Source organism: Rhinolophus hipposideros (assembly GCF_964194185.1).
Source record: "Rhinolophus hipposideros genome assembly, chromosome: 21".
Lineage (NCBI taxonomy): Eukaryota > Metazoa > Chordata > Mammalia > Chiroptera > Rhinolophidae > Rhinolophus > Rhinolophus hipposideros.
Window position 1 is genome coordinate 12,932,379 of NC_138067.1, and position 14,863 is coordinate 12,947,241.

The 14,863-nt window shown below is 37.2% G+C and overlaps 1 protein-coding gene across 3 annotated transcripts in view; it reads right to left on the reverse strand.

Moving 5' to 3' along the window:
* CDH8 (cadherin 8) overlaps window positions 1-14,863 on the reverse strand; it is a 323,156-nt gene that overhangs the window by 108,367 nt on the left and 199,926 nt on the right. For all 3 annotated transcript variants that reach the window (XM_081032901.1, XM_081032903.1, XM_081032902.1), the window contains one exon: window positions 6,923-7,059. In XM_081032901.1, the coding sequence (XP_080889027.1) occupies window positions 6,923-7,059 (137 nt within the window). The remainder of the gene's footprint in view (window positions 1-6,922; window positions 7,060-14,863) is intronic.

Sequence of the window (14,863 nt, forward strand, 5' to 3'; positions counted from 1 at the left end):
TTCTGGGTTAGGACTGAGGGGCTATTAGTCATAGTGACATCCTAAAGGGGTTCCTGGTTAAAATCTGTATCTTCATTCTCAATCTGCATGCTTTTTCTAAGCATATTAGAACAAAAGAGGGTCAAAGATTTAAAAAAAAAAAAGATGGAGAGATTGTGGGAGGATATTGGTAGAATGGTTGCAAAACAAACTGAAAATAAGGGGGAAATCCCCAAGTCAAGACACAAAGACCTGGAGCAGCTATACAGGAAGTGGGTGCCGTAATGATTAAAAGAACACGGACATGGGTCACCTACAGAAACATACTCATTTGGGGCCTGTATCAGTGATGTCCTTGGACTTGGCATGGCACTGACTCCGATTCTTCCCTACGGGGAATTGCAGACTAGATGCTAATCCCTTTCCCAGAAACCTATAGCTTCCCTTCACTTCCCCATATTTTGTTTTCCACTTCCCTTCATTATATCCCTTATTGTTAAGATTACTGATCTCCACCTTACAGCACCTGTATGCTTATCTGAGGTAGGGGGATCCTGATAGGCACTTGCCACAGGCCTATGAATTCCCAAGACCAATTGGTCTGACTGCTACAGTCTCTCTGATATTTGGGAGCCCCTTAAACATTGCCGTCCTGATTTTCACTGTCTACCTCAAGCTCTTATTACCCTTGCCCTTCTGTGTGAGTTATCTAACCGGTGAGTGGTTCCCTTTATCTTCTTCCACTCAACCCTATAGAGGGGAAGGCATTGACTTAGGTGAAACTATACTCCTGATGATGCCCTAGGCAACAGAGCGAGACATCACATGTTTTGAACAGGATCGTGGTATCAAATTTGAAGTCCTTAGTTCTATCAAGATCTGGAAGAATGTGCTTGCTTCAGCTGAGGACCTTTCCTTAGCCATTGGCCAACCTACTATGCCTGACCCAAGGGCGAGAGGAGGATCACTGAACAAACATATAGGTCGTGCAATGAAGAAACAGAACTGCACCTCACAGTAACACACAGGTCATGAATACCAATTTTGTTGTAGGGAGGAGAAGGGGTAACATATAATACAAACCAAATCAATAATTTTAAATTAAGCTATTACTCAAAGCCCAGGGTCAGGGCTATATTTATAAGAACATACACAATTTATTTGACAATTTCTAAAGGTTATAAATAGATTTTAAGCTAAGAGGTATATAGTACTATCACTTTTAATTCAATTCTCACTACACCCCAAATTTTAAAGAACAATTATAATTCCCATTTCCCAGATGATAAAACAGAGCAAAAGAGGAGACATAACCTGCCCATGTTGGCCAACTCCATCCAACTCCCGGACCTAAAATTTCTCTAAACAATGAGCTGCCCATAAAGATATAATTTTTCTAAGTATCCTGGATTGGACAAAGCAATTATTCTGGCAACTGGGCCCTGTGCCCAGAAGAAACATTCCTTAAGTGTTATCAAACGAGTGTTTTCCCTGGGAAATTGAACCATCATCAGTGAAAAGCTTCATTTGCAATATTGTGTGCAGCCCTCGATAGCGGTCCAGAGCAATACACTATCACTAACTGAAAGAGATTAATTTAACGGGCAGTTATATGCTTCCTGCTTTAAAATACTTCCAGGTAACCAATAGTAGTGCTCTTTCTGTAAATGCCAATTGCCTGCTCCCAGGTACACAGTGTCAGTGGGTTTCCCCACTTTCCATCTTACATCATCAGTTTCTCTGGGAAGAACGCTCTACAAGTGACATTCAATGCTTCTAAAATACCCCTGCAGAGGCTCTATTCTAAGTAAAATGATTTCCCCACTGACCCCAAATATCCTTTCTCTCTCCTACAGCTGCGCTTGTCACCACATTGTTCTCTTAGGTCGGTCTTACCCCACACCCTGCTCAACCTAAAGGAATCCTGAGCGCCATCTGACCAGCCTCAGTTCAAATCTCAGCTCAGTGAAGTGTCACCTAATCACCCCAGGAATAACAAAAAGTAAAGACAAAAACAAAGAACACCTCATCTTTCTCTGCCTTCCTTCACAGTGTTGTTATAACATGCATCTGGTTAGGGGCGGAGAGGACGCGGGAAAAACTTAGGAGGCGGGAAAAACTTATGATCCCGACTTCCTGATTCCAGAAGTCCTGGGTGAAGGCCGGAACTCGTTTTGTTTGGTTGAAATGATTACTCAGGGGATTTGAATCAGTTGGGTAAGTTCTCTGCTCGTCACTGAAAAGTACTATCCCCTTCGCCTTTTTCAGCCACTGGTACTTACAAAACAGTCACGGGGATGTAAAGTACAGCATAGGGAGGGAATATGGTCAATAATGTAACAGCTATGTATAATGCCAGGTGGGTACTAGACTAATCTAGTACTGCGTAAGTTATATAAATGTCTAACCACTATCCTGTACACCTGAAATTAATATAAAATAATATTGAATGTCAACTATAAGTGAAACAAAATGTTGAAAGAAAGAAAAACACTATCCCCTAAAATGTACTATTTTGTGCTCTCTATTCTGTTGCTCAATTTCCTGATCTCTAAAATGGGGATAGAATTCCAAACTGAACCTTCCAAAGCTCTGATTTGTCCATTAGTCAATATTCCTACCCTTGGTTACAAACGTTAAAACAGGAGGGTCTGATTGTTAATTCTTTCTTCCACTGCACACCTGTCCCTGCAAAAGCCTTCTGCCTTGCATAAAACTACTTCATTCATTTGCTTCAGGAAATGATCTGGCAGAAGTTCAATTTAAGCAGGAGAATGAAAGGGAAGAAGATAGAAGAGAGGTTTCTGACTTGGAAAGTATTAAAGAATATGTAATCTGCAGTTAAACCACATGGGGGCCGACCCTAAATTCCCCCACCCACCCACCCAAGCCCTGCTCTCAAGGAAACTATGGGCCAGTTACCTAACCTGTATCTGAGTTCCCTGGTCTGAAAAATACATACTGTGTTTCCCCAAAAATAAGACCTAGCCGGACAATCAGCTCTAATGCGTCTTTTGGAGCAAAAATTAATATAAGACCCAGTATTATATAATATTATATTATATTATATTATATTATATTATATTATATTATATTATATTATATTCAGTCTTATATTATTGTAAAATAATTCTGGGTCTTAGATTAATTTTTGCTCCAAAAGATGAATCAGAGCTGATTGTGCAGCGAGGTCTTCTTTTTGGGGAAACACAGTAACATAGTGATAGTACCTACTTTCACAGAGTGAGAATTAAATGCATCATAGGGCTTATGTAATATGTTTTTAGTGTTAATTAGCCAGCTAAATTTACCTTAAACCTTCACTACTTTGGTAAACAGCAGACATGCACGATCATTGCAGAGGATGCAGTTGGTACCATCAGAGATACTTAGCGGTGATACGCTAGATAAGGCCAATCTCTTGTTAGCACATGGACATCTAACCACTGGCTCCTGTAATGAGATGTGCCAGTTGATTGTGATGGCAAGCTAGACCTATTACCTCTGAAATACTTGGGTAATAGACACAGTGAAACATCTCAGCCTTGGTTAAGTGAAGCTGGCATGAGAGGAAAGGACCTCATCATTGTCATTAAGATATAACAGACGGACTGCCTTAAAAATCCATATTTTAGCTTAACTTCATTTGTTTAAATCTTTGTCTGATGAGATGGTGTTCTGAGAGTAATTTTAAATTGTTCTGCCTGGAATAAATATTTCTTTAACTGTATTAGAACCTCTCCCTGAGGGGTTCTGTTGTCCTGGGAGGTTTTAAATATTCATCTCATCCAAATACAATAAATCTCCCCTTAATATTTTCCCCCAATACCTGGTCTGTGGCTTTGCAAGGTAAACATTCCATGGTGGGCTAAATAATAAAACCAAGTCAAAACAAGTCATTAAGCCATTTTCATAGTAATTACAATTTTTCTTAGGTTCTCTGCAATCTATTTCTACTTCCTTTCATGATTTAGAAAAAATGGCTTAAAAAGCATACATTTAAAGTTCCTAAATTTATGCCTACCTCAGCTTACATGTTACAGCTGAAAATTAACGTTCTCTTTGTACCCCTATTCTTTTTGATTCTAAGAAAGATATATGCACATTTTTTAAAAAAAAGCAGACTGATATCTAAGTTTACAGTTCCACATATCTTAAGATGCTTAACCTCCTGAATTAAGCTTGTTTCTTGGCCTAAATAGTTCTATGTTTTTTGTTTAGTTTTCAATCTCTGCGTAAAAACAAATTAATTAATTAATTTAAAAGGTGAGAGTACTCCCACTGTTTCAACAGAGTAGTGTAAGTTTGAGTTCTATATTTTAAATTCTATCTGGTTCATGGACAAGCTAAAGGTCTTCGTGTGGTCAGAGCCATTCTGTATTTGTTCTCTATGGAGCCAACCTGAATCTGGGACATATCTGCGTGATTTCTTTCAAGCCGTGAAAAATATTTCACCTGGTCTACATTTTGATATTTTTATTTTTTGTAATCTGATCATATTGAGTTAATAATAATGTCTATCATTTTAAAGTAAACTTAATATTTTACTGGTACACAATCAAGGCTTGATTTTTTCATATTTATTATGCTGCAATTTTTAAATATAATCCTATGTTCATTGAAGAGGGGTGTCATTGCACTTTTTTCACACCATCAACAGGGCAATGATTGTAATTCCCAACGCTCATTGTCTTCTTCCTTACCTCTAGGTCTTTCTTTATGGATCTCTCAGGAGATTCCGAATCACCTTTCATATGTAAGTGCTTCCAGGTGCCACTAGGAGGAAAACTGCAAGAGCACAGGGGGTTTTGCCTATTCTGCTAGCTGCTATATCCCTGTCACTAGAAGAGTGCTTGGCAGGTAGCGAAGGCGCAATGAATGATTATTGAGTGAATGAGCAAAGGAATGTCTTCTCTGACTGGAGCTGGTACCCGTGTCAGCCTGGAGTTCACAGCTCATTACCCTGCAGCATCTGCTTTCGTGTCTGTCTTACTTGTCTGTGATTCCTCGCAAATGAGTCTTTCCTTTCTGGATTGCCCCTGAAATGTTTCTTAACCACCTGCTCTGTGTGTATTCATTTCTTTTCACTCCTTCAAAAACGGAGCACATGGATACTTATAATTAGGGCTTCTCTGATAAATATTTAAGTGAAGGCATCCTTCTCATAAAAAAGTGTCATGGATTAAGGCTGACTCAACTAGGTTGTGCTCAATATATGCGGAAGTTCTTTCAAAAGTAATTACTACCTACATACTTTAAAGGAAGCTGTGATCCTGTTGAGCATTTTTATAAAGCTTTAAATCAATCTAAATAGATATAGTTTTACTCAGAGGCTTAAGGTGATAATGCGGCGTCAACATTGTAAATTATAAAAATGTCATGCCTGTACCTCCACAGATGGGGTTAGCACGTCTAATAAGCCAAATCCACCCAGTGGTATACTTTGTTTGCTTTATCCATTAGTGTTACAGGCGGAAACTATTGCCAGAATAACACACTAGGGAAGAAAAGAGCACTCATACATAAGCCAGGAAAAACACCAAAATGCCCAAAGCTCATCCTCTCTCTAGAACCCTCCATTTGTTAGGGTTGAAACTATGTATCAACTTTACCTTATGTTCTTTGCCTGCACTTAGGGTTGCTACTAGAAACAGACATTCTTAGCTCTTCAATCTTCACTTTTTCACACAATATTGGTTTGTTTGTTTGTTTGTTGCTGTTTGTTTTTTAAGCCTCCAAGGAGGACCTTTTCCCCATATCTCAAAACAAGGAAAAAACCATGCCCTTCCTGAAAGTCTGGATTACTTTTATTTGCACAAAGTAATCATGTATCTCAGAGATGCTTCCCCTGTTTTCACATTATTTGTGAAAACAAGCAGTAGATTTTAGAGAGAGCACAGAGCGGATTTTTGGTTTTCCACACACTATGTTGTATGTATGTCCATGAAACTTTCTTAATATTGGTTTTTATTACTTTTTTCCTGATTTGCAACTCCCTCCAGAGTATATTATCTCCCTTGCATCTGTGTAAACTGTAACGTCCTCGTCAGGTCCTTTATGGTAAAAAGAGATGCAGGTAAAATGCACAATGTATTTTGTTTGGAAATAAAACAAACATCATGTCCTTTTTGCATGTCTTTGTATAATAAAGGAATTTGTGAGGCTGAGTGCAAGTTCTCCAAGACAGTGTAGCACTAATTTTTACCAATAGCTATTGTATAGAGACTCAATATAGTGTGATTGTGTGCATTCAAAGAAGCTATCATCATGAAAAATGGATAGAAAGACTACCATGTTATTTTAACAACGCTAGAAGTCTTCTAGAAAAGTTTACATTTTTGTATGTAATTTATGAAAAAATTATATTGAATATACAATTTTAAAAGTCTAGAATGTGTAAAATACGTTAAACTCTGAAAAATAGAATAAAAAATCTATAATCTCATCTCCTCATAATATATGTATTGATAGTGTGACATTTCCTTCTATATTTTCTGCCTGTTTATGGGTATATGTTATGTGTGAGGTTCAAATATGTGAGCAACAGTATCTATGATATATAACAGTTTCTATAATATATGTTAATGTCTGCTCATTTAAATTATAGTGTTTAGTTCTTGAGTTCTATTTTTTACCTACATTTTAATGCTAAATCTTCCCTCATTTTTAATTTGCAAAACATATTTAATGGTTGAATAATGGACATACGCTATAAGAATATTTGGATCTGAGAATGTTTCCTTCCCACATATATATTACAACCTTTGGTAATTTACCACAGTATATGTTATTTCTTGCTGAGATGATTCATTCAAAGGCTCCTCGGGAATAATAAAGTTCTGATGCCAAAATATCTAATAGAAACAAGGACCATTTATCCTGTGATCACTAGGCATAAAGTGAACCCAGTCACACAAGGAAAAAATTAAACCCAGGCACTTACTAATTTCAGTAGCAATGATTGTTATGTTGTGCCATACACTTAATTCTCTGTCAAGTGGTGTTGCCAGCGTTATCTTCCCATCATCTGCATTAATGTTGAATTGTCTCTCCAGGTCAGTGTGCCGGTCGATGGAAAACCTACAAAACAGATATATCTGTAATCTACTTCAATGTTGATATGATCCATACATTCCACAGCAGACCTTTAGAAATCCTTGGAGAGCCATCATGGTGAAGTCAAATGGATTGGGAAACTCAGTGGCATCATAATTTGTAAAACAAAATGACTGCATGAGGTGTAAGAAACTTAATAATTATTATCCAAGGAGTAATTAGCTACATATGCAACATGGAGGTCATAAACTGCCATCAGTTTCAATAGGTAGCAGCTTCAAAAATGGATGCTGATGAAGAGTTAATTGGACAATCCATCACGTTTATTGGACAGCTTATGATAATTAGCAGTTGCCACAAAATACCATATAGAACAATGAACTACAAGCCCCAAGCAGGATGGTGCTAGGCAGCGTGTTATTTATGGCAGTTCAAAGCGAATGTGTGCTTGTGTTAAAATTGTATTTGACTAGACAACATGTGTATGTTTCGGGTTTTGCTGTTGTTGGTTTGTTTTGTTTTTCGTTTCAGTAAAGTATGTATTTCAGCTTTCTAGTAGTCTATTAGAAATCAGATAGTTGCTGATTCTCTAGGAATGATGTTTAAAAGGTAGAATAGGTATTTTAACAGATTTACAACATTAGATCCTATGAAATGAAACATTTTAAATGAACTTGTTAGTAGTTCCTATGTTGAGAAAACTTTCAGATAAGACAACATTATGTTGTTGTTGTTTTTGTCAGGAGCCAAATGCTTCTCAGGAATACTACATATCCAAATTACATGGGAATTATTTTTCCACAGCACATATAAATATCCTTTTGATACACCCAGATCTGTGCTTGTGAAATGCCATATACCATAAGGTATATGTCTTAAGGAACATAAGCCATAATTAGGAAAAATAAAATGGCCCACAAATAAGCAATGAAGTGAACAGGATGCATGGAGGCCCAAAGAAGGGTGGTGTTGACTGAATATTTGTGCCTCCCTGAAAATACATATGTTAAAATTCTAATTCCTAATGTGATAGCATTGTTTAAGTGAGGCCTTTGGGAGATAAGCAGGGGGAGATTAGGTCATGAGTTTGGAGCTCTGGCAATGGGATTAATTCCCGTATGGGGAAAAAAGGAGGACACACAGTACCAGGCTCTGCTCTGTCAGTGACATTACAACAAGAAGGCAGCCATCTTCAAACCAGGAGGTGGACTCTCACCCGACACGGAATCTGCAGGTGCCTTGACCTTGGGCTTGCCAGCCTCCAAAAGTGTGAGAAACAGATTTCTGTTGACTAAACTACCCAGTCTGGGGTATTCCATATCCATAGTAGCCCACACTAAAACAAAGGTCATGCATCATTCCATTCTAGGAGGGAGGGCTGAAGGAAGCCTGTATGGTTGAGGTGGCCTCCTAGGAAGTACACGTGAAATCTCTCTATTCATTGATGCTCATTGACCCTAAATATGAAACATGGTTCATGGCTATTGGTGCTCAGCATAGTTTCTTTGTATACGTCTTTTTATGAACAGGTATTATATTATCAAGTTTAGACTATATCACAAGAAAATGAAGAAAAAATAAAGTCCCCATAATTTTCTGCCTGTAGATTTGTACTGTTACTATTTTAGTGGATTTCATTGGAAACAGTATATATTTATGCATTTCTGCATCTCTACTTATGTGCATCTATTTATTTGTGTCTATATCTACTTGTGAAGACTGATGGATTAACAGATAGATGGAAAGATAGATAGATGATAGATAGATAAAAATATGAATAATTCCTTCCTCATTTTAGCCATTTCTTTTTCATTAGAAATATAATAGTATTCATGTCCTTTGTATCAGATGTAAATACCATTAAAAAAAGGCATCCCTGTGAAATCCTCCCCACCAAAGACAAGCATCATTAAACTGTTTGGAATAATATTAAAAAATACTTAGTTTTATTGACAATAATGTATTGCTAAATTCCTTGAAAGAAATATCTTGTATTATGAAATTGTAATTCCTGATTTAGTAAAGACTGAGCTGCGAAGAAAACTAAGACACTGCCTGGCACAGTAAACGAGAGCAGTCTAATCACTGACATTCATGCACCCGAAATCCCACGCTCCTTTGCTGTTTGATTGCTGTCCAGTAATTGCCTAGAACTTCTGGCCTAGAGGGACACTGGGAACAATGACAGGGTTTTAGAGTTGGTATTAAAATTAAAATACACCAGGCATTTGTAAACAGACTCCACGCCCACACTGGAATGATTGGAGAAATTCAAAAAGTATTTAAGAACCCAGAGGCCTACATGGGTTAACAGTCACCTCAACAGAATCCTGAGCCTGGGAAAGTGCTCCTTGGCAAGGATTTGAATCTGTTGTATTATGGAAAGAAGACCAACTGCCATTCTCCTGGGGAACAATGACTGTTGATAAGACCAATGAGATTCCAAGGTTTACTGTAAAATAACTGAATACACATGTGTTTTGCTCCAGATACCCTGTACACTGTGACTCTTAAAAGAACTAAGAAATGTCCAGAGGATTAATTATCACTTTCTGCCTCCTATTTATAAATAAACTTTGCGGGCATTTCTGGGTTATAGTAATTTTATTATCTCACTGCTGATATTTCACACATTTGTGCATCAACCAATTTCCCTGAGGCCACGGTAAACGAGAGCAGTCTAATCACTGATACTCATGCATCCTAAACCCCATGCTTCTTTGCTGTTTGATTGCTGTCCAGTAATTGCCTAGAACTTCTGGCCTAGAGGGGCACTGGGAACAATGATAGGGTGTTAGAAGTTGGTATTAAAATAAATAAATAAAAAGTTGTTTGTTAAATTCCTTATTCAAATCTGCATCATGCAGACCTCAAATTTGGAATACATTTTATCTCCATGATTTATACAGAGCTGTTTCTGGGATTATTAATATATTCACTGAGCCTCAATTTCTTCACTGGTCAAATATGAAGTACTCATATCTTGAGATGGTTGTGAAGACTGAAAATAAAGCATGAATCAGTCTCTGGTACGTGTAGGTGTTAAAGATATGTTTGTCCATCACCATATATTTGATCCCATTTACCCTCTTCTATCATCCCTTCCGCCCTTACCTTCTGGCAACCACTAAACTATTGTCTGTGTCTATGAGTTTTTGTTTCTTTACTTGTCCATCTCGTTCCTTTGCTGTTTCCACTTTTATATCCCACATATCAGTGAAATCACATGGTTCTCGACTTTTTCTCCTGGGTGGTGAAGACACAATGTGATATATAGATGATGTATTACAGAATTGTACACCTGAAACCTATGTAACTTTACTAACCATTGTCACCCCAATAAACTTTAATTTAAAACATTTTTTTAAATAACTGAATTGGAAAAAAAAAAAGATGATATGCTTATCATCATCATCACCAGAATCACCATGTACCATTAACTGAAACTTTAATAAACTTCCCTACTTGGAAGGTGGTGGCGAAAGCCCCTTTCTTACCAGTTTATAAACAGCATAAAACTGGAAAAACGTTTGGGTGTTATTTAACACCTATAACACTAACAGAGGCTAGGATATTTTTCTCATTTTTTTGAAGTTCCAGTTCATGACAGACTGTATGAGGTGAGTCATAAGAGTTTATAAAATTGCCTATGAATATAGCCCTTTAGTAAGATCAGAGGTAAGAATGTCGTAATATTACAAGATTACACAATGGAAGGAATTGATGGGGGAGAAAAAGATTTAATTTAAAATTTAGATTCAAATGTACCTCAACTGTTTCAAGAAGCTCTTGCTTCCTACGTAGACATTTCACACACATTATTGCCTAGGAGACTATGATATAAGCTCCCAAGAATTGCTAAACAGCCCCAAAATCTTGACTCACCATAGAAAACAAGCATACATTAGACACCAAATGTGTACCAAACATAGTGTTCGAGGCCTTTTCCTACTTCCTTCCTCCTCTTCTTTGTTTCTTATAGAATGAATAAAAGAAAAATTACTTAATTAGGTGTGATTTAGTGGCTTTCTGTGCCTTTGTTACCTAAACTGTAAAATGGAAATTACAATAGGTTTTGTGAGGTATAAAAGAGATATTGCACACAAAGCACTTATTACAATGCCTGGCACCTAATAAGTGCTCAATAAATACACACATTTGAAATAATTAATGTTATTATTACTTATCTGGAAACAATAGGTTTCTATTGATGGTCCCCAGGCCCCTTCTCAGATGTAAGCTAGCATTCCTTTCACTCCTTTCTTCTCTGTCCCCAAATAAGATGTCAGTTTAAGTGATAAAATAAAGCTGAGGAGAGGGAGCAAGTGGGGAGGTTCATACCTGCCTCTCTGGCACCATTTTAGGTGTTTATTTTTCCACCAACTTTTCTGACCAAAATTGTCTGGTGAACTGACCATTGAGGTTCAAAGGTTTATTGAACATGTTTAATTTTCATTCATATTGAATACTGTATGAGCTTTTTAAATTGTAGTTAAAATTATCCACGTTAAAAAAAAAAGAAACACAAAACTGAAAGCACGCCATTTCTGGAATGTTCTCGAAGGTGCTTGCTCTATTACAGCCCCTCCCCCAAACACAAACACACACCCTCGCTATGCCACTCCATCTCTAGTTGCAAAGATCCAGCTTGCTTTCCTCTGGTCGTCGAAGCTGCTACCACCCACTCCATTATCTCAATTTCTCCCCTCTGTTCCTACTGATTCCACCTGGTGACACAGCCACATCGGCAGCAATAAAGGACACTACTTAATTATAAAACTCTGACATAGACTCTTTCCTTAAGCCAGTTAACAGAAAGTAATTTCAAAGAAAAACAGAGTGGGTTAAAAATAGCAAATCCAGAGTGACCAGTTCAACTTTCGAATCAGTATACCATGTCAGTTCTCAAGATGTCATGATTGTGTCATGATTGTGTCTAGATTGTGTCTCAGAAGTAGATCCAGGAGCCACACTGTGTCCTGGGATTCCCAGTGTCTTTCTGAATGGCTGCACATAAAGTACAGGAAACACCAGAGAAAGCGGAGCTTTCTCAGTGGGATCTCACCCGTGAGATCTCACCTGTGGGGTCTCACTGAAACCAAGCAACTTCTGATATCTCATAGCCTTATCTCTGTAAGTAGGGGAAAATAAGTCCAGTACATGAGTCCTACATTAGGCAAATGAAGAAATAAATAAATACAAGGGTGAGCCCGTTCCTCAATCTGTAAGCCATCTCTTCAAGGCCCGAGGAACTGTGGAAATGAAAATCCAGAAGTGGAAAGATATAAATCAGAACTATCTTTCAGATCCTTTAGTAGCCTCAGGAAAGGCAGAATTTCCCAAGTGACACTGGAAAGATATCCCCAAAGTCTCTGCAGTGTTTGTCTGCACCACTCTTCACCCCTTTCTAAATATCTGCTCCTATTGGCATTTCCATGGAGCATAGTCTCCGAGCTGAAGAGATGGGAGGCTACATTGTGTTTCCTAGCTTACCGCTCACCACCCAGAGGAGCCCTCTGCACCTGCCCTGTCTTTGCTCATCTTCCCTTCCATAAAAATGCCCTTCCTATCATTCTAGTGTTAAGGATTTGCCAGACATGTGTGCTTTTAGGAGAAGGAGAGAATGTTTGATTTTATATATCATAATTCCCATTGGCTAGAATTTTGCATTGTAGTTACTCAATAACATTATTAGGAGGATGTACAAATATTTTCTGAGCATGGATTATCATGATGTGTGAAACACAGTGCTAAGGAAATATGAGAAAAAGGAATACATGGGCTAGAAAAGGAGTAAAAAAGAAAAAATAATTATTATTTTGGTTCCTACTATACCTACTGAAAAGCTCAATGTCTTCTCATTTATATCTAACAAGTCAAAGGATTTGTATCTCCAGTATTGAAGTTTCTTTCCATCCTAATTTCTTAAAAATATGCATGTATTTGACTTGCTGTTCCTTTGCAGAATTACTTAAGATGCATTAGAGAAAAGATCTCGTTTTGAGAAGAGCAGAATACGCTTTGGAGAGTCATCTTCCTGCCACAGTAAGAAGAAACTTCTTATTAACACAGTGGAAAGTGGTGTGTGAGAAAATGGGCTCCTTGGGTCATGTTAACATCAATGCTGTAATGATGGAAGTTTTGGAAATAGACACTCTTAGTCTTAGTACAATGGGTATATATTTTAGAAACTGCCAAGTCCTTGATAACCAATGTTCACAGAAGCCCTATTTAAACGTCCTCATTTTATTCCAACAAATATCGTGCTTTGCTTTAATACTACTGTTCCTCTAACCTAGTAGAATGTCTTAGAAGTAAATTCTAAGTTCTTCACCATTGTACTTTGTGAAGACTATACAGATGCAAGAAAATTCCTACCTAAATGCTTAGCACCTTATTTGGAGATTCTAATTTAACCTCCAGGATTCTCATCATGAACACAAACTGATGGTACCAACTCACTCATTGAGAGTAACTTGCAGAGACCAGAAGAAAATTTATGAACACACCACTGGTGCAGTGGTTGAGAATAGGTGAAAATGGACAACTGGATGTTTCTGTATTGGGAAACAGCACCTTTTTCTGCATTGCTGCCACCACCATTGGTGTTATATAGCAACTTTAACCTAATTAATATGTTTCCTCAACTAACACAACCCAATTATTTATATTTCATATAAACATTTGGCACATAACACTCACCTCCTGTGTGTGTGTATGACTTATATTTTGTTGTCAACATCCAAATATTACATGTATATATATTCATTCATTCATTCATTCATTCATTCATTCATTCATTCATTCATTCATCATTCCAAGTATCTCCTAGGTTTTTCCCAACCTCACCCCCAACTCTATATACATACACAGAACCTATGTCACCTGCTCAATTACTGTTTCTTGCTTCTTTGCAATAAAGAACATCAGTCTGTGACAACATAAAGAACACTTCTAGAATTTTCAGAAACAAGTTTCCAATATCAAGAAGTTTCCTTTTTCCACTGCCAATGTCTTCAGTGCAACATGGGCAAACTGCAAGTTACGGTCTGGAGTGCACACAAGCCGCTATCCTGATGACCTTAATAATCAGATAAATAACAGTTATTCTGAACTACATCCTTTCCACAGTAATATCTGTGAAACACCTGATAATTTGTCCAGGGAATGGCACCTCTCTTGCTAACTTCTATTTAAGGCAATTTATATATATATATATAAACCTTAGCTTCTCATCTAAAAAAAGAGAACAGTAAGATTGCCTTCCTAAACAGGTTAAGGTGAAGTACTGAAAATGTCCTTATGCTTTTTAAAAGTGGTGTTACACAGACTATCATTATTTCTAGAAGATACTCTGCCGAATATCTAGGTATTTTTAAAAACAGCTGCAAAATATTTGACAGATTTTGGTGTCTGGTGTCCATGTGAAGAGAGACATAATGTGGTACTTCAACTTGATTTTTTCACCCAAATGATAAAGCTGATTCACCTGATACAATCATCCTCAAGTACCTTTTATTTTATTTAGGGTAAATTATAGGAATCTCAGATTGTAAATCTGTCAGTTCAGATGAGGTCCTATTTTCTGAGGGTGCATTTTGTTTTATAGTTTTTCCCACATATACCTCAGAAAAATAATATCATGAAACCACAATTTCATAAGCAACTTTCTGCAGCCATAAAACCAAAAAAAAAAAAAAGTTTTTTTTTCTTTAGAGTGAATCCCAGATAAAAATTTGAATATAACCAATTCTTCAATATTTACATAACACCTTTGGAGAAATTCTAATCCCATCCCCACCGTGTCTTCAAAATATTCATTTGTAGC